The 20774-nt window shown below is 39.6% G+C and overlaps 1 protein-coding gene across 2 annotated transcripts in view; it reads right to left on the reverse strand.

Annotated features, from left to right (window-relative positions):
* Positions 1-20774, reverse strand: part of slc39a11 (solute carrier family 39, member 11) — a 126108-nt gene that overhangs the window by 93028 nt on the left and 12306 nt on the right. For both annotated transcript variants that reach the window (XM_083993634.1, XM_083993635.1), the window contains exon 4: positions 6008-6166. In XM_083993634.1, coding sequence (XP_083849760.1) covers positions 6008-6166 — 159 coding nt within the window. The remainder of the gene's footprint in view (positions 1-6007; positions 6167-20774) is intronic.

A 20774-nucleotide genomic window follows, 5' to 3' on the forward strand; every position in this document is an offset into this window, starting at 1 on the left:
GTGTAGAACACTATTAGTGCTGTGCTTTCCTTACAGATCATCTTGCCATGTAATATGTTGGACAACAGACAAGGGAGGAGGTCAATGCAATTTGCGTAGTGCACAGAAAAGGTGCTCTTATTTTGATGAAAATGTCGCTTCATAATACTATTGGACATCATCACTATGCATGAGAGCATGGAAAAACATGTGCAGTGTGGTTCTATTTCTACTCACTCAGCTCAGAAATTATTGAAGAAGCAGGTGTACACATTCCTGTCCACTTGATAAACCATTCTAAAGTTACTTGACAGGCATGGCTGTAGAGATTAACAGTGTTGACTGGTTGAGCATATAATGATTAATGACGTGACGCTCTGATTTATTCCTTCCACTGCTTGATCTTTTTTCTACCAGCATTGTACATATGAAACAAATAGAGCCCACGTGCCTGAGGTTTCCCTCACTGTCTGCAAAATTGTGCGTCAAGAATATTTTGAGAGCAAAATGTCCATAAATCCAAAAAAGCAGATTTGCGGTGTGCTGATCCACTACTAATCAACAATTACTTTGCCAGGTGTGGAGCTTTCAGTGCCCCAGCTCACCCTTTGGTTTTAGAGCTCAATTTCCTTTAGATTCCTTTAGTGCGGGGAATGAGACAAGATTTGTGTGAAGACGGAGGGGAGCAGGACTGCTGATAAAATGTCTTATTGAAACCATTATACAGAGTTCTGGTTATCTGCTTTTCATCACCAAGTTTGAAGGCTCTGCTTTCTCCACCCTGCTCTCTGCCAACTTCTCTCTCTCTCTCTCTCTCTCTCTTTCTCTTGTCTTCCTCTGTTTCCATCCGTTACCTTATCGCTGCCATCTTTCTCTCCCTGTCAACCCTCAGTTTCCCCCTCTCGGTCCATCTCGCCCTTCCTCCATCATTCTTCTCATTCAGTTTCTGTGTTTGTTGAGGAGCCAGTAAAAGTGGCACCAGCAGCTGTCCAAACACGGATGGCCCCCTACTGTGTGTGTGTATGTGTGTGTATGTGTGGAAGACCCCCCTATGTTCACAGTTGATTTCATGCAAGCTATTATCACAGCCCAATGTTTCCACTGCTGTCACCATGGCACCCAGAAAGGAAAGGGCAGATGAAGAAGACGGAAGACGGTGGAGGGGTGAAAATCAAGAGGAACCTGAGGATAAAAGGATGAAGCTGAGAGGGGAAATGGTGGTGTGTATGTTTGTGTGTGTATGGGGTGCATGTGGGGGGTGTAATGCAATAAAAAGGGAAGGAGCATTGGGGACGACACAACATGAATGATGCTGGAGATTTGTAATTCATGTCAACAAGTGGGTCGAATAGCACAGAGATAACTACCAATTAAATGGTGAAAAATGAAAAAGTAGTATATGAAGTATACTCCTGTTTTCACACTTTTGCACAACCCCATACTAGAGCTGTACTAACACAGCTGAATGTTGGGGTTGTCCCTCTAGTACCAAATACAGCACCTCATCATGGCAAGATAAGGTGCAGTGCACTTAGATATGTTGGATCGAAGTACAGTATTCTGGATTCATACTGTAACTTGGTGATTAAAGGGACAATGAGGAGTTTTGGAAAGCGAAGTGTTTTCACACTACATTTCCCATGAGCCTCCGCGCACACTGTGAAATTCTTGGACCGGCGCAAGACAGACGTCTTGCCAAGAATGTTTTCATTCATCAAGAATGAAAGTCGGAGGTTCGAAGACGATCAGATACCGTCGTAGTTCCGACCATAAACGGCGATTCGGCGGCATTATTCCCATGACCTGCTGGGCAGTGTCCGTGAAACCGAAAGTAGGAAACACTGGTCGGCTCACCCAGCATTTCCACCACTAATAATAATAACAAAATAACGATATAGACAAAACAATATATTTATCTAAAATGGACCCATTAACATGTGTGGATATCCACATTAAGGTGAGACTTTTTTATAACCAAATACAAATCCTCATTGTCCCGTTAATGACATTTGAGGACTTCCTTCTCTCTTCTTATCCAAAGAGTTATTTCTAGTTAGGTTTAATGTATATATTGTTGAGTACAACATAACTTAGGCCAAAAAAACCTAGGTCTTATGTCAGAACCACCAGTGCCAATTAAACTGGATGAGTAAGATCCTTTGTTATTGTTTTGACTGTGAGACCCTCCTGGACAGAAATGATGTACCGTGCATTTAACCTCTTGCCAGAAATGTACGCTTTTCTGTACACAATGAAAGCTCCTGATGCAGATGTCTTGAGTCTCACACTGCCAGGGGAGCACAGTTACTGAACTGCTGCGTGAGTGGTTCTAGTCCTAGTGGTCAGCAGCCCAATTAGCCCTGGCTAAGTTGAGAGGAGAGGCAGTAAAGGACCGTAGTAATTTTTAATGCTACAAGTTAGGCTGAGCAGACACTCATAGCATCTTGTCTAAGAGGAGACAAGCTGCCTTTTTTTTTTTGGTGTGACAAGATAATTTTTCATCATTACATTTTTAGTGAGCAAGCTTGGTTAGAAGGAAGTGGCTTAAAATCACAACACCAAGAGGTGGTAACAGAAGTTATACAGGATGTACTAGTAACAGACAGCTGTGACTAATACAAGCAACCAACAGCATAGTTAAGAAAATAATGAAATATGATATTGTGAAACAGAGTGGAGAGAGCACCATCACCCTGATCAACACAATGTTCAGCATCAAGTAGCAACCCTCTATTACACTTTTGAAGCTGTGGTTGACTAAAATACTAGCACTTGGTTTGTGTGTGTGTGTGAGTGTGTGTCATCTTGTATGAGTGTGCATGACGGTGATCTATCAGCCGCTCCTTCATATGTAATTTGTGTCATTGTGGCTGTCCTGGTATGACTGCAGGAGCTTAAGGCAACAGCTGTTCTCTGCTGCTCTGACTGCAGTGAAGGCATCGTCTCAGTCTCATCCCTTCCTATCCCTGTTCTGATAAACTCAGGTCAGGAGAAGGGCTCAGAAAAGAACCCTAACATCGCACATCAATACCGATAAGTACAACTTTTCTTTTTTACAAGACACAACTCTAACTCAAAAGAGAGTTACGGGACCTAAACTGTTGGATTCAGCTTTTTTGGAATTCAAGGTTTGCACATCTCTTTAAATGCTGACATAAATCAACCCATCACTTTTCTCATTCACCTGCTACAGGGTGATTCATCAAAATGCATTAGTTTCCAAACAGGGCTCCACGGAGAATGGAGTCAGAATAACAATGACTGAACAAAGTCATAAATGGCTATAATTGTATCACTTTTTGAGGCTGGTCTAGACACAGTCCAAAGAAGAAGGTTCAAACTATTAGTACTGGCAATATCAAACTGCCAATGGTGGGTTTATATTTTTTCACACAATTTCATATTTCTTAAATCTTGGCTATTGGCCTAAGGTCTATTCAGCTTTTGATAATATGACACTCAACTGAAAAACACTTAGTTCACCAATAAAAAACAAAAACAAAAACACTTCAGTTAGTTTAGTCATATGCTATAGAAGTATTAGCAGCTAGTGCTTTCATTATTTGATTCAGATAGAACACTCTCACTGATAACTTTACCATTATTCCTGATAAAGGAGTGATGGTGCCATTTATATATTTTATGACACACACACACACACACCCACACCCCCACCCACACACACACCCCCACACCCCCCCCCCCCCACACACACACACACACACACACACACACACACACACACACACACACACACACACACACACACACACACACACACACACACACACACACACACACACACACACACACACACATAAGGTAAAAAAGCCAACTGATCATTCTCTGAGACTTAACAGGCTAAATGGGGCAAAACTGAGATAAGTGACAGTCAAAACACCCCCCAGTCTAAGATAACTCCAAGATAGTCTCAGAGCGCTGGCAGCATCTGCACACCAAGTTGCCATCGAGAGCTAATAAAACTTTTTTTTAATTTTATTTTTTAAAGCTGTTACCTCTTCAGATATCTAACTATCTATCTTTGTGGAGGAGACAGTGTGACAGCCGCACAAAAGAAGCTGTAATTTATTACAAAAACCTGTGTAATGATTTTTGTAAAAGTTTGTGCTTACATCTCTCATTCCCTAATGTTTCTCTTGAAAGTAATTTCTGGAGATGTCCCCTTAAAAGGAATATATAATTATGTGTAGCTCAAAGAAAAAGAGAAAAAAGACAGTCTTTGAAAAAAAGACCTTATATTTGAGTTTTTGTGGTCCTTACAAGTCTGAGGTCACCAGCATAGCCAGCCCTATTATACCAACTATCCTTGGCTGACTGACCAATCATATTGCAACATCAGCCAAAGACCAAGTCTAATTGGCCGTTGCACTTTTGGCAAACCACCATCTAGCGGCACATTTAGAGCCTGCATTGTTACCAACTTAGTGCATGCAGAGACTTTTTTCAAACAAGACTGTGTATAAACCTGGTATATGACTGGACCATGTATGGGTCATAATAAGACTACATCTCTTTTTCAGGCAGTCATCCAGCCACCCTGGTTTCATTGCTGCTCCGAGGCTGCAGTGAAGCAGATGAGTGCTTCCAATACTCTGAGCCGCAGGCAGATTAATAGCTAAACATAACACATTGGTTTTGTTTTTGATGTTCTACAAGTTAAATAGACACTTAAATATGACTTTGCTTTGTTTATACCTGAATCATGAATTTGTCATATTGTGAATTATTACACAGTTTTGCCCAATTGTGCCAACAGCCAGTGGGAAAAGTTCAACATCATGCCGGGCCAGTGCTGTAACTTCATTCACTCACTTAGTCACTGCTAGTCATGGATGTAGCATTGGCTCATGGTTGGTCCATTCTCAAGTGTCATCAAGTTGTATTTTGACTTTTTTAGATACTACAGAAACCAAAGACTCATTTGTCTTAAACTGGTGGAGATCACTATTGTCACAGTTATTGTTATGAAAGTAAAAGCAAGGACCCAATAAGATGACTTGAGCTCAAGATCAGACTTTCAAGTTTGCTCTCATAGGATTTGTACTGAATAAAGGCAGCGCAAAGAGCTTTGATCATTATGAGCATGAGAATCAATGTTGCTGGTTTGAATGTTGTTACCTAATTTTTCCTACATGTTATTGACAGTCTGCTGTTGCTCTCAGGATTCTCATTCTGCAGACTGAGCATCACTCACATTTGTCTCAAGCTTCACGGACAAGAGCCAGAGAGAAACAGCAAATAATTTAACATTATGCAAAGACCAAAAGCTATACAGAATCAAGATTCAAAAACAGCAGGTTACTCCTCACTGTCTAATCCTCCACGACAAATTTCCCAGACTAATTTCCTCTCTTTCATTTTGTATTCACCAGCCACTAGTTGCTCTCAGCAGCAATTATGCCATTATCTGAGCCACACAAAAAGTTGAACAAAAGACAATCAGGTAGTGTCCAACTACAAACCTCTCAGGGGAAGAAAGGGGAAGGGTCTGTGCCCTCAATACGACTGTCGCAGAGTAAAAAGCGATTTTGTTTAATTTAGTCAATTTTCTGCTGTTGCACTGCAGATTTAAACATCACACATTTCTTCTTATCATCATTCCCTTACTATAGCCCTGCAGGGAATCTTATGGAAATTTACCTTAGCAGTCCTTAGTCCTTAGCATCCTGGCTGTTATTATTCCTATCCACTACATGCTTTGAAAGTGAAATGGCTGTCAATCTTGCTGTCTGCATCTACGTATATGTCTTTCCAGTTCTCTGTCATGTCTGCCCCAGTTTGACAACAATGTCACCTTCTCTCCAAACAGCCTTATTTGCACATCATAATCACAAACTGCTTTCTCCGTTGTATGACGACATAAGAATTCCGAAAAAATTGACCTATGGAGGCCTTTAATATACAGTGTTCAGTGCTTCAGAATTCAGGATTGACTTTAGACTTACCACCACAAAAACTACTCCTACAAACTTCGGTACAACACAGAGTGTATGTATGAGGTTCTTACCAGCAGGGGCATGGCCAGGTCAGCAAAATAAACAAAGGCAGCTCCGAGTGTGAATCCCACAGCCACAGGCACGAAAGCAAATGAGCCGTACTTCCCAGAATCCTCCGCCATGTCGATCGCCGGTGCAAGTAACGACCAATAGGAAGCTGCCAACATTACCTGAGAAGGGACAGAAGAAGGGAGAAGGAGGGAAATCAGGATGTTTTGCAGGAGAAGGAACAGGCTGGTTTAGTTTATGATATGAAAAGGCCTAAGTTTTGGGCATAAATGACTGATGGGGACAAAAATATTTGCAAGTGACATTTGATTCATGTCTGCGCTTGTGTTTGCCACTTAGATTTCAGTTTTTTATTACTTGCTCCATCTGCCAGCATGATGGATCAACCTGCAGAGAAAGACCTTTTTGTTTAAGAGTAAAATGTTTTTTCTTTTTGAGGTAAGAGCGCACACCAGAATTGAACAGGAGCTGACAGCCGGACCAAAAACAAAAACCTTTTTTGTTTAACCAGAAACAGCTATTCGAGGCCACCTGTCTCCAATGTTACGAAAACTAGTGGTATTTCTATGCTACTGAACATGGGAGTTGCTAGTCTACCACTGATAATCAAGATGATATTTTTGGTGATTTGTCAGTAGGTATTTGAATTTTATTATATATTTGTGATGGTATAAAAGTAGTTGTCAGTGAATGGGCATTCAAAATTAGTTACTAACACAATCTTTTGTCATATTGTATTGGTCATTTGTGGCAACTGCAATTATACCAAGTTTAGAATTGGTGCTTTGGAGCTTTTGGCGACAAGTGAATGTGCTGCTGAAAGTCAAAGGAAGTAACTGGTTCTAAGCCTCTGACTGATAGCCTACAGTATGTATAATGCCATCACCTTTCATCAAGGTCCTATTATGTTCTCACTGCATGCTTTCCAGCTTTCAGAAATGTATTGCATGTTGTGTGAATCCATCATTACCAAGATTCTTGACTCTTTTTTGCCACCTTAATTCACATAAAAGTATTAGGCTATTTATTTTTTTCATGTGACAGTAGAATATTGCTCTGATGACAGTAATGACAATATTCTCTATTGGTGCTTTTGTTGTATCCGAATACAACTACTGACAAATGTCTGGTTTATCCTACCGGCAACAAAAGGAGAATATTGCACAGAGAAGTTTAAAGCTGCAAATTTACAAGAAAAAAAAATTTGTGACATTACACAGTCACACACTTGCGATAAAAAAAAAATTAAATTTCGATTTTTTTTTTCTCCCTTTTGTATTAAGGGAGGAAACACGTTTACACTTTGCAGGGTTGGACATGCTTGTTTTCCATTATGCCTGCAGTAGAACATGTTATCAAAGTGTGCTTTAGCAAGAAGGAAGTAATTGTTATTTTAGCCCAGACTCACCATACCATCACTTAAGAAGTGCAGACATGGTTCCCTCCTTGACAATGCACGCACGCACATACACACACAAACACACACTGCTTTTACTACTACGGAGCAAATGTGCTCTAGTAAAATTGATTTGATCTATGCTTAGGGATCTCAAGATAATGAAGCTTAAACACTTCTGGTAGAAATCATCATCATTTTCACTCCCTTGGAGCAAAGGCCAACCCTGAAGTATGTATGCCAGTGTTCATATAGGCCTATATGTCTTTGTGTGGATGTCCAGTGTATTCATCATCTTCATAGGTAAAATGCCCTGAAAGCATTATTCTCTTCAAAGCCTCGTCTCTTCGTATCAGCTGTCACAGTCCATATAAAAACAGAGCAGGGAGGGAAGGGTGAGTTCTGTATTCACTGCACACACTAGTATGCATTTTCAATCTACATGTATGCACAGCTTATTTGCACCTTTGGTTGTTTGTCACTAAAAAAGTTGCAGCATGTCAATTTCTATTCCCTTTGTGTTCTCATAAATCCTCTCATGCAGCTTCTAACAGTGTCAGCGCTGAAAATGCAGAACACAAGTCTGAGTTCTGCCCTGTCAATCAAAAGTAATGGAAGCTTATTAGTCCAGTCATTTTATGAGAAAAGGTTAAACAAATTGCAACAGAAGCAAACTCAACTGGTTTTGTATCCCCAACATGTCCTGAGTGAGGGAAAAAAAGCCCCGAAGAATCCCATTAGGGGAAAGTTTCGAAAAACACCCAAACATATCCCATTTATACGAATATAAAAAGTTTTTTTCACGTGAATAGGGTAAAATTTTTAACCTTTAGATATCTCCATGAAAATTACTGAGTTGATTACTTACATTAAGACAAACAAAAAATGTATTACAAGTTTTTTGAAATTCTTTGTTAACATGAGCAAATGTGCATACATTTGCATAAATCTGCATAAATTTGACCGTTTTGACGGCACATGTATATGTGAAGTTGCTGTGGTGGTACCGGCATGAAAATTGGAATGAGTTGACTCCATCGGTCAACCGACACGTTGACCACTTTAAATTTCAAGATGACTGTAAAATCCCCTTATTCGCACAAACTGAAATACGCTGCTATGGCCGGGTTTTGGTTGATTTTTTGCAAGACAGCCACATCCTTAGTAGAGCAGGTATGACATGAGCCAATAGTGCATAATCCAATTACGTATGGCTAATTTGCATACATACAGCACCTGATCTAAACATTGGGTAGAGCAGGTGAAAATGTCTTGTTCAATCTTGTTACATATTACAGTTATAAAACTTAAGGAATGGAACCAATTTAGGCCCATGAGCATTAATCGAGACATTTTACCTGCTCTACTAAGGATGTGGCTGTCTTGAAAAATTGCAGGCATCTTGAAATTTAAAGTGGTCAACTTGTCGGTTGACCGATGGAGTCAACTCATTCCAATTTTCATGCCGGTACCACCACAGCACCTTCATATAAACATGTGCCGTCAAAACGGTACAATTTATGCAGATTTATGCAAATGTATGCAAATTTGCTCATGTTAACAAAGAATTTCAAAAAACTTGTAATACATTTTTTGTTTGTCTTAATGTAAGTAATCAACTCAGTAATTTTCATGAAGATATCTAAAGGTTAAAAATGTTACCCTATTCACGGGAAAAAAATTTTTTATATTCGTATAAATGGGATATGTTTGGGTGTTTTTCGAAACTTTCCCCTAATGGGATTCTTCGGGGCTTTTTTTCCCTCACTCAGGACATGTTGGGGATACAAAATCAGTTGAGTTTGCTTCTGTTGCAATTTGTTTAACGTTGACCCCTTTTTTGGCCTAAAATTACTGGACTATATTGTCAGGCGGCAGTCAGTTCCGCCACTCAGAAGCAATGTACTGCTGACATCATGCATTGTAAATTGCAGAGACAGAGAGAGAGAGAGAGAGAGAGAGAGAGAGAGAGAGAGAGAGAGAAGGGGGAGGGGGGAAGGGGTATACCAAAGTTGATTGCAACTTATTTCGTATGGCGCAAAATGAAACTCAGAGAGCTGAAACTTGTGATTTAGTAAACTGCAGTTTTAGGACTGCGTAACTCATGATGAATTGAAAGCCTGGTAGCAATCAAATCCCCGCCATGATTGCAGGAAGAAAAATGATCCTTTCCTTATTTTCCAAAACGATCCTATCCTGATTTCTATTTACGGGCATTTTTACCTATATGCCAGAATGTGAACCACCTTCATGTTTGCAGTCAAAACAATCCACACTTATTTTAACAATTCACAATAAGTCAGTGTCACGAGCTTTCAAATAAGGCTCCAGCTGGCTGCACAGAGAACAGACAGGAGAGTTATACAGGAAGAAAACATGGAGTTTCAAAAACACAATATGTGGAATATAAGCTTTATCTCCTGGCATTTACTTGGCTTCTTGACCTCTCCACTGACAACAAAGAGATCAAAGAAAAACTGGAGGGGAACTTAGAGGAATCAAGAGGCGAATGATATGGGCAACTCATCAGACCTCAACTTTGATTTGCTGCATCTTCAGCTCTGTATTGATCATATTGGCTGCATCTCCTCTCTGCACAAGCCCTCAACATCTCAGCAGTTTGCAGTGGTTTACAGTAAAGCTGACAGTTACCTCAAAATTGTATGTTGCGTGGTATCAATCAGACTGTTTGGTTGCACTTTCTGTAGTGAGACAGGTAGGAAATTAAGTCTATTCAGTGTTTCCCATTAATTAAAGAGACTGTGGCAATTTTTTTTTTTCTCATGTGTCTACGTGCGGTGCGGTGCGCCCGCACGCGAGCGAGGCGGCAGTTTGAGAGGCTGACTGGCGGAGATGAGAGCTGGTGAAACGCTAGCAAGGTTATTTAAAACACCACCTCTGATCTCTGCCTGCACATAGATACACAGACAGAGGGGCTGTGTATCTATGTCCCCCCCCCCCCCCCCCCCCCCCGTCGCGCCATGGTCTCCTGAAATCCTGTGGGAAACACTGCTATTGTAAGTGCTTGAATTTATTATATCTCTGTCTATTTAGCCCATGTACTTAAGTGTGCAGTGAATATCCAGGACAATCAGGATGGCATGTGATTTTTCCAATTGGCAAGACTTCAACCAGGGAGGAACTAAAATGTCAGTTAAACCAATTACTGTGGCCTTTGAAATGATCTAAATCCTAACGTATGTTTCATTTCACAGCACTGGCTTGATATTTTTATGCTACTTATACTAGAAGAGGCAAATTGATTAATAATTATAGTGGCGGTTTCATTTCTTTCTGTTCCACTTCACTTGATTTCCAATTATAGCAGGTGGTTTTATCCAAGTAGTATGGTTGGTCAACCGCAGCAACTGGTTCCAACCAACTTGTTCCAATATGCCCTTTTGTTAACTTGAAAGTTTATTAGGAACTTCAGGTACTTTCTCACTTAGACCTCATGCATAGCCACACTGGCAGCATGACCCATGATTACAAAAAAGACTGTTGGATGGATTTTCTTTTTCTTCCACACCTGCTTCATCTCTCATTATATTGTGTAATTCTGCAACCTACAGAACATCAAATGTGCCAATTAAGACAAGGTGAGGAGCTGTCTACACATTAATGAACAGCAATTTAGGACATGAGATTAGCAGTTTGACACACTGCTGTTACAACTGCCAAGTCTCCAAGGTACAAATAGTTAGAATGTGGCTTTGAAACATTAAGGTATGACAAATATAACCTACAATGTTGATTTATATGACGTTTCTGTATTATCATTAAGGTGGACACAGATATGATGAAACGAGCAAATTGTTAGGTTTTAGAAATTCTGGTAAGTTTCATTGAACCATTCTTAAGAATTTCCTACTTACAAAGTTTTTAAGAAGATTGTGGCATTCATTAATGTTTTCTTATCCAGGATTTGCTCTTAGCTATAAGAACAAAATCTACACACACTCAGGAGCATACTTACATACATTATTGTGTTTTCTTCAGTTCTGCAGTTGTATAATATGATATGATTTGAATTTGAATGATGTTTTAATAATTATTTTACAAATGGGGTTAGGTAAAAGAAAACACCAGTAATGAAAGATAAGTGGTGTTAAGTGACTGATTTATGCCTCAAACCACAGTTTTTAATTCACTAGGATAAGAAAAAAAAACTCTAAAACCTGTGAATGGAGCTTCTCACAAAAAGTCCAAATTGAGGAAAATGATGATTTGCTGTGCATTATTTCATTCTTTAGGGTTTTTCAATACCACATACTGTAACAGCAGTGTGACGTCATGGCAAGCTGTGCATGACCAATTAAAGCTAAAAATAGACATCATTAGGAAAGATGGTGAAGCGTAAGTGGTGTGTCTCTTTAAATCTGATCTCAGTACAGCATTTTATCTCATGGAAGATCTCATATTGACTGTATAGTATTCATCATGTAATTTAAGCTACTGCTCAGTTGTGATCATATTGTCTCTGGAGGGCAGTTTGACTGCCAGCCGCTGTATCCACAGTTTGTGTCATTGTTGTGGATGTGACTCACGTCTCATTGACTAAGGCTGAAGCTGGTCAAGAAAAAAGAGAAGTTTTTTATGGATATCTGTGCCCAATGAGGATAATCCTGAGAATTCTAGCAGGTAACGACTGTAGTTATAGTTAAGTGTGCTTGTGAAGGTGTCCTTGACTCAGCTTTCACTGTTCCTAGATCAGTTATGATATTCATTCATATCTTTAAAAAAACATGACAGGCCCTTAACTGAAGAAAGATTTTTTCATTACAGAAGCTATATACTGTAATGAAAATGTATGTTTTAGTCTAGTCCATTTATTGTCCTATACGGTGCACCACTGCCATATGATGAACAGGGTCACCCAATATAGTATTTCGGATATGAATTCTGAAGGGGTTTGTGCAGTGGCAGATATTAGAAATCATTGCATGGTCCAAGAATCTAGGGCATACTTTCAGATCTAATCTGTGAACTGCTAATCAGACTCTTAGAGGAATGGAGGAAAAGCAAAAATGTTGCTCATACAATTGAAGGAAAGGTTAGAAGGTTAATAACAATGTAGTTGAAACAGAAATATTTAATGGTTCATCGACTTTGACGTAATATCTAGGGTTCAAAGCAGCAATGGGCAATTTCACATTTTGGCAGTTCCAAAAAGCAGCGAGGGAAATTTTGAAATATGTGGAACTTCAATTGCGAGGGATGTTATACCAACATTGGATCATTTCATCTAACTCAAACACTGGTATCAACTTGGCTGATCTCAGTACCAGAGGGCAAAGCAAGACAAGAAATGCCGAGCCTAACTTTCTCTGAACATATCACTAACTGGCAGCTATTGAAACGACACTGCAGGGATGGATAAAGACGCTGATATCAGTCAGAACACTGCAATGTCAGACAGTAAATTTCATTCAATTCAGCTGGGACAGTGCAAACATAATGTACTTTTGTCTCCATCACTCTCCTTATCTGAGACTGAATAACCAATGGCTTTTTCTTGTCATGTTTCTTCTGTTCCTCTATCAGCTGTGTGCTTCTGATCTTTCTTCTTTTATGATTCTTCTTTCTGATTTACATTTCTAGCAGCCAAACCCCAGGTCAATTAAAAAATCTCCCGTTTAACTCGTTAAGGCTGAATTCAACTGTCTCGAGGCTATTAAAACACCTGTCTAAAATGTATGCCAGCACCGAATTACTGCTCGGTTATCTCAATCAGGGCCAAATACTGAAGATGTCTGCCCAATAAATATTAGTGAATATAGCTGGAATTCATCTGCATATGTTAGCACACTAACGTAGTACTGTAGAGGACAATGCAAAAACCGCTGCTGGAAATAAATGCAGTTATTATTAGGGCTTTATGGGTTTATGCTGATATTCAGATCTTGTTGCTGATTCCATCTTAGACAAACTGCCAGAGTGAACTGTGTGTGAATTAACCTCTAATTTAGTAAGGAAATTAGATTTGGAAGCACTTGCAGGGGTATCAGACATTAATAACATGGAAAGCAGCATGTACAGTAATGCATGTTCCTTTACAGGTAACTGTGTAGTTCTACAAATCATACAATGTGCCAGCGGCTATTTCTGTTAACTGTGACTTTTTGAACTACTTGCAACATGACAGTTGATTGGTTAATTGATCCTCAACTTTTATCCACAATGACATTTCTCAACAACTATTATAACAGCTTCATCTGGACTTGTTCATGAAATTATGATTCAACAAAGGGAAGTGGGAAGAATATATCATCTAACGTGATCAATTCTAACTGTAAAACAGAAAGCTTCCATTGGCTGTGTAGCCACAGTACAGTTGCTAAGTGGGTGAAATGGTTATTGACTTCTTATCATTACTATGGTTAATTACTATGATTACTTTGACTCACGTTAGGTTCTATACAGCATCATTGTCCTAGACCCATGCATAGAAAACAACATGAGTTTGTTTGGCAACAGTCAAACATAGCAGAAGCGGTAACAACACCATCCTGGAGAGTTTTCACCTTATTTCAGTCTCAATAATATTAGGGCCGGGACTTTAACGCATTAATTCCGATTAATTCATTACACAAAAATTAACGCGTTAAAAAAATTAACGCATTTAATCGCACTTATTTAAAAAAAAAAAATTTTTTTTCCCCTCACGTGTGTCTACGTGCGGTGCGCCCAGTTTGAGAGGCTGACTGGCAGAGATGAGAGCTGGTGAAACGCTAGCATGGTTATTTAAAACACCATCTCTGATCTCTGCCTGCACATAGTAGGGCTGTCACTTTTTATTCGACATTCGAATATTCGTTCGAATGTGGGGGGAAAAGTTCGTATTCGAGCAGCAATGACCTGCTCGATATGCAGGCTGCAGCAAAGATACTCTATTTACCGTCTTTGGCTGCAGTGCCCAGTGCCTGCATAGCGCCGCGGAACGTCCACCGGACGCGGAAGGGCCGCGAACAGCCGAGAAACGGAGCCAGTTTACTTTCTGTGCCCATATTAACCGCTGGTGTGGTGTCGCGGCGTGCACCTCCGCGGCCGGCTCGCGCCGTGCAGCGTCTGGTCTATTTTGTGTGAGAGCCGCGAGCAATCGCATCAAGCTGGGCAGGAAGTCAAACATGAAACAACGAGAGTATCCGGTCAATTTTCAAAATAAAACACCGCGACTGTGTGTGCGGCGACGGCGGCGCGCGGGGGGGGGGATTTGGGAGGGCGTTGTAATATTCGAATATATCCGAACGAATTACGGGTCATTCAATATTCGTTCGAACCTCATTTTCTAAAAACTGACAGCCCTAGCACATAGACACACAGACACGGGCGCACGCTAAATGCGCTATATAGCGCTAATTGCTCAGCTGCAGCGCTATATCTCTGACCTGTCACTGTCACAGGTGCATCTCATCTCATTATGATAGGACTTCACCCTCAGAGCTCTGTCTTCAGACTGTCCTGACCTGTCCCTGAACATCACACAGAGACAACATGGAGCTGCCTGTGTGATTGGTTACTGAGGCTGTTTTCGAAACCGCATACTACCGTACTGCCTACTACATACTGCGTTATATGTACTGTATACTGCATACTGAATGTGGGATTCAGTATACTACTTCAGCAGACCGACGCCGTTATCATCGCAGTATGCAGTATACGAGTTTCCCAGAATGCATTTCACGGCAACCGGTAGCAGCAGCTGTAAAACAGGCTAAAAGCTGTTTTATTTCTCGCTCTAGCGCTGTAATTATGTAACTTTATTAAGTTTTAATATTTTTTCATGCGAGAAAGTAACTGTTAAGACCCCAAATATACGGCCAGTTTATCCAAATGACGGCTGTTTAAAAGTTTGCTCCGATGTTTTTCGGAGAAGTGAAGCTCCGCAGCGACCGGGACATCACAGAGGCAGCAGCCCGGCTCCTGACGTGCTCGGCCGGCCAGCACTACGACGTCATTCCGGAGGAGAAAACCATCGCTAATTAACTTACCCGCAGGTTTTTAAAGGTTTACCACCGGCTGGTTAAATTATTTTTAGGAGAAAAATGTTGGTCTCATTGATGAAATCTCAATTGTGGCAGTAGCATTAGTTTGTTTGAATGTAAAGTGAAGCTTCTTGTGTGTAAGCAGCGCTGCCTCAGGGCTCTGGAGCCTAACGTTACGTACAGAAATCACCACATTTACAAAAAATAAATAAATATTTTACAATGAACCGATCAGTCTGCATTAAGTTTTATTTTATTAAACTATAGTTACGGTACACGGCTACACTACCGTCTTTGGTTACGCTCTGGTTACGTTAGGACGTCAGGGGAGCATTGCATTGTGGGTTACAGTAGGCGATGTAGACTGGTCAGATGCATACTGGAAATATTTTCCGAATCAGTACGACATCCGGGAACTTTTCGCATACTGCAGATTTTGCTTTTGTTCGCATACTGCATACTACATACTACATTTTGGCCAAATCAGTACGTACTAGCAGTATAGTATGCGGTTTCGAATACATCCTGAGTTTTATTAATGTTTACATCAGGCTGAGTTCAACAAATCAGTTTATGCTACTGTGATTTAAGTAGCCTAGTTAAATACTACAGTAATCATCATAGTGTATTGGCAGGAAAGACCATTTAATCTGTATGTATCAAATATTGATTAATTCATTAATCGATATTTGATACATATTGATACAATTTGCATTCCTAGTCTGTTGGTCTTGGTTAAGTACCACCTTGAATGCTTAACCTATATGACCTTTTGTATCAAATTTGATACATGGGTTTTTGAGACCTCTATATCCTCACTGTGATTTTTTTCCCCTTGAAAAACCTAATGTATACAATCAGATACATGTAATGGTCAGATAATCCACCAGGGTGAAGTAATTAATACACCAGGGGGTCTTCACTTGGGACATCCAAAATGGCCACCGTCAATCAGTGACCCACATGTGTTTTATCGTGGATATTTTTGGCTATTTTGAAAACATTATGGTAAGAAAAACTTCTTTTTTTTTACTGAAACTTGAATAGGAACAGTTACTGCATTGATGTAATGTAAAATCATTTAATATTTAATAACTTATTTTATAGTAAAACCGTGTTGAAAATGTGTGTATCAAATTTGATACAGCAGGTTTAAAAGGTAATTTTTTTTGCAAATCTGTCAATAGTCATTTTATTGCATTTCATATATTATGCATTCCATAAAGCAACATACAGTCTTCTTATTATTTAAAGTTACTGTCCCAGGTGGCTATAGCCTATTTAAGATTTTTTCATCAAATTGCACAACTAAACACCCACCCCCTCTGTCCAAGACCATTGCTAAGTAAAACAAACCGTTGCTAGCCGCTCTGATAAGAATAGCACACAGCTATGCGTGATATTTACCTTATGTTTCATTTTTACCTTCATTAAACAGCTTGGGACTAATTGTAACTTGCCTTGCACACTACTGCTGAAAACCAAACCTGCATGATCAGAGCCTCAGAGCCAGTGGTTCCGAGACTCTGATCATGCAGGCTTGGTTTTCAGCAGCAGTGTGCAAGGCAGAGAGCCTCCACTCTCCCTGTAACAAGTTACAAGTCACTTATCTTACATCACAATTAGTCCCAAGCTATTATTATTATTATAAAATTATTTAGCAACGGTCTTGGACAGAGGGGTGGGTGTTTATCAGGTGTCCAATTCAGGAAAATCAGTCAATCAATGAATAAATTCAGCCTTGGATGGTAACTTTAAACTAATTTAAGGTTTAAATGACATGATTAGGTATATATAGAGTAGAAATGTATAACCTCAGAGGTCAAAGGTCAAAGGTCTCTTTATTGTCATACAACACATGTTAAAAACATGGGATGAACGAAATTGCGATGCCGTGTCAGCCCACTAAGATAAATAAAAATAAATAAGTACAATAAATAAAAACTGTAATTAAAAAAAAAAAACCTATATTGTATTTTCAGTCTGCTGTATCATGATTGAATATTGGGTTAATGTTATAAATAAATAAATAAGTAAAAGCGTGATGAAAATTAATTTTGTACGTTTACTTAACGCTTCCAAGGTTTCATTGGTGGATTTTTTATTGCTGCCTGAAGAAAAAGTTATTTTCTATGTTTAATGTTTTGAAGTTTAATGAATTACAACACATTAGTTGTATATGTTTTTATTTGTTCAAAAAAGAAAAAACGGACCAATAAGACCTGGTGTATCAAATATGATACAAATTAAAAATCATATATGAAAATTGATTTTTTAAATAATTTTTTTTTTTTTTTGTCAGAAGGTCCAATAAAGACTCCATTTTCAAAGAATTAGAATTTTCTGGCAATTATTTCATGGTTCAGGCTTTACAGGGTTAAAGGGACGACGAGGAGTTTTGGAAAAGCGAAGCGTTTTCACACTACATTTATGAGCCTCCGCGCGCACCGTAAAATTCTTTTGACCGGCGCAAGACAGACTCATGTTTTCATTCATCAATAATTAAAGTCAGAGGTTCAAAGACGATCACATACCGACGTAGTTCTGACCATAAACGGCGATTCAGCTGTGTTATTCTCATGACTCGTTGCGAAACCGAAAGTAAAAAACGCTGGTCGGCTCGACCAGCATCTCCGCCACCACTAATAATAACAAAATAACGATAGAGACAGAACGATATATTTATCGAAAATGGGCCCATTAACAAGTGTGGGTAGCGGAGATTCATCCGCATTAATGTGAGACTTTTTTATAACCGAATAGAAACTCCTCGTTGTCCCTTTAAGCTTATGTATTCAGTCATTCAATGGTATACTAAAATCCATGTGAAAAAAAATGCTTCTCACTGTCCTCAGGTCAAATATTTGTATGCGATTAAAATTTTATCGAGTCCCGGCCCTAAATAATATACATCAATGTCACATTTAGAATTCCTGCTAATAATTCTGAGTGCAACATTTCTAACATGCCAAGTCATTATTGTCTAAAAGTCTGGTTTCATGATTGTAGCTTAATCAGATGTCTATTGGGAGCATCATAAAGTGTTTTCATTATTAAGAATTCCTCTTCAAGACACCATGGGATCCTAAGGTCTTATATTGAGAGCAATCACGTATGCATGCTGCAGCATAATCAATCCTTCAATCAGAAATTACCCCCCTGAGCTTGAAGGTTACACGTGAGGAATGAACCTCTCTTTGCTTCTCTGCCTTTAAATGCTTGAGTCCATCCAGTTCCTGAAACAACTTCAACAACGGCAGCAGTTAAAGACTCTATCATCTAATCACAGCCTGTGGTTAATGAGGAAACAAGTAGGATAGAGAGTTTGATTGATAACCACGATAAAGACGGCCATGAAATAATTGACCATCCTAACGCAGATGGCCTATTTTCCAAACTGAGCATTAACTGTTCTTCAAAGTGCGTGAGGAAAATTCTCCCTTCATTATTGGAGCAAGACAGACAAAGCATGTTTTCTATATGTTTCCCTCTACATACACCACTGGCTTTCCAGATACATATTAGACTAAATTGCACCCAAAGGGAGTTGATAACATTTACCCCTCATTGTGAGCATGTTTCCAATCTCAGACCTCCTTTCTAATGGTCTGTATTCTCTTGTCAGTGCAAAATCTCCCACGAAGGAGAAGACACCTCAATCCATTTTTCCTCTTCTATCAATTCATCTTCCCTCCGGACATCTCCTCTATTCCGTCTATTCTGCCTCAGTCTATCTAGCAGCTAATAACATTCAAAGCAATCCACTTTCTCCCACTTCATGCCGCTCTTTCAACCCTGATCGATCTCATTCGCTGATTCCTGAGTCTCTCTCTCCATCTCTCAGTGCATCTTGCTTAATCTTCCTCATCCTGCACTTCAACCATCATTTAATTCAAGCATCATCCTAAACAGTCCTCCATTTCTCATCTCTCTGAAGGTCTCTGTCAGTAATCATGGGGAAATCCCACAGTGCTGGATAATTTCAAATTCGGCTGGAATTTGTCAAAAGGGAATCAAATTCTGCATTTGTTACGTAGTGATAGATAGCCAGATCCATTTAATTTAAGATATGGAGGTAAAAGGGATTCCCTTAATTTAAGATATGGAGGTAAAACGAATTCCCTCAAATCTTTTTTAAGGAGTAGTAAAATAAGAATTATTAGCATGAAACAGTTAAACAGCAAACTCAAATCCCAGTCAATACTAAATAGTAAAGATGATAGAGAGAGTCTGCAGTCGTGCTAGCAGCTCTATGAGGCTGTATTTGGGAACAGTGGTGACAGTTTGAGCTAAATGCTGACATCAGCATGCAAACAATCTCAGAAAGACAATATTATCACTGACAGAACGTGTGTGAGAGGCCTAAAATCCCACAACTTGGACACATGACTTGGATGTATAGTGCTTCAAGTTACTGTGACTGTTGCGCGTCCTCTTTGTTTTCCTTGAAGTGCCTTGAATCAGCAGTTGATCCATTTTTATTTACACCACTTGTTGGCTAGCATGAGTCCACATGAGCCAACATTGTTGCCAGATTTGTTGCCAGTTTCCTCCTGTCTTAATTTAATTCCTTTTAATATCAAAGTATTTAGTAAGAGATATTATCTTATCATTATTTGCTGCCAAATGAGTCACTGGTTGAAGCTTGGCAAGTTGCATGAGGCTTGCAATCCACACAATGGTCTCTCACACACAGAAGTGGCAGTCAGCCTGAGGGGGACATTTGTATTACAAACATCACAGCAAACCCACAGTTGTTTAAATATTTCACTCAGTACTGCAAATGATAACCACATGATGGAGGTCACCAAAGTCAATCAAAATCATCCTCAGTGGGCTGTGAATGTAAAAAGACTTAGTGTGGACCTAACGTGGTGAACTAACAGACCAACAAGACTGACATCATCCTCTCGAGAAACTCACTGCTGCCATGGATAAAACTCCATGCATGCTTTCACTGAAGTCTTCCCCACGTGTCACATTAGAATGAATTGATGTTGGCTGCTCCACAGACAATCAAGGTTGTATTGATCCGTTCAAAAGCTTCATCTGCTCTCAGAGAACTTCATCGTCCTGAAATTGAGCTAGACTGACAACACTGCCACATTACCACATGGTGATTAAATCTTTCAATGGTAAGTTATAGCTATTAGATCTCATCTATGAAGATTTATTTCAATTATATGTAACGCATGCAACAGATCTGTGTTTTTCTATACTGTGTGTCTGGGCCTTGATGTGAGCATCCATTTGCTCCATTGATCAACATGCCATTCTTAAAACGAAGGCTTACATAACATCCACTCCAGACAGAGACTGGTGTGAAGACTTTCAAATGTCATGAGTCTGCCAAGCAGCATGGAGAAGCACCGTTTTTAACATGTAGGT

Source organism: Trachurus trachurus, assembly GCF_905171665.1.
Source record: "Trachurus trachurus genome assembly, chromosome: 19".
In the NCBI taxonomy this organism is placed as follows: domain Eukaryota; kingdom Metazoa; phylum Chordata; class Actinopteri; order Carangiformes; family Carangidae; genus Trachurus; species Trachurus trachurus.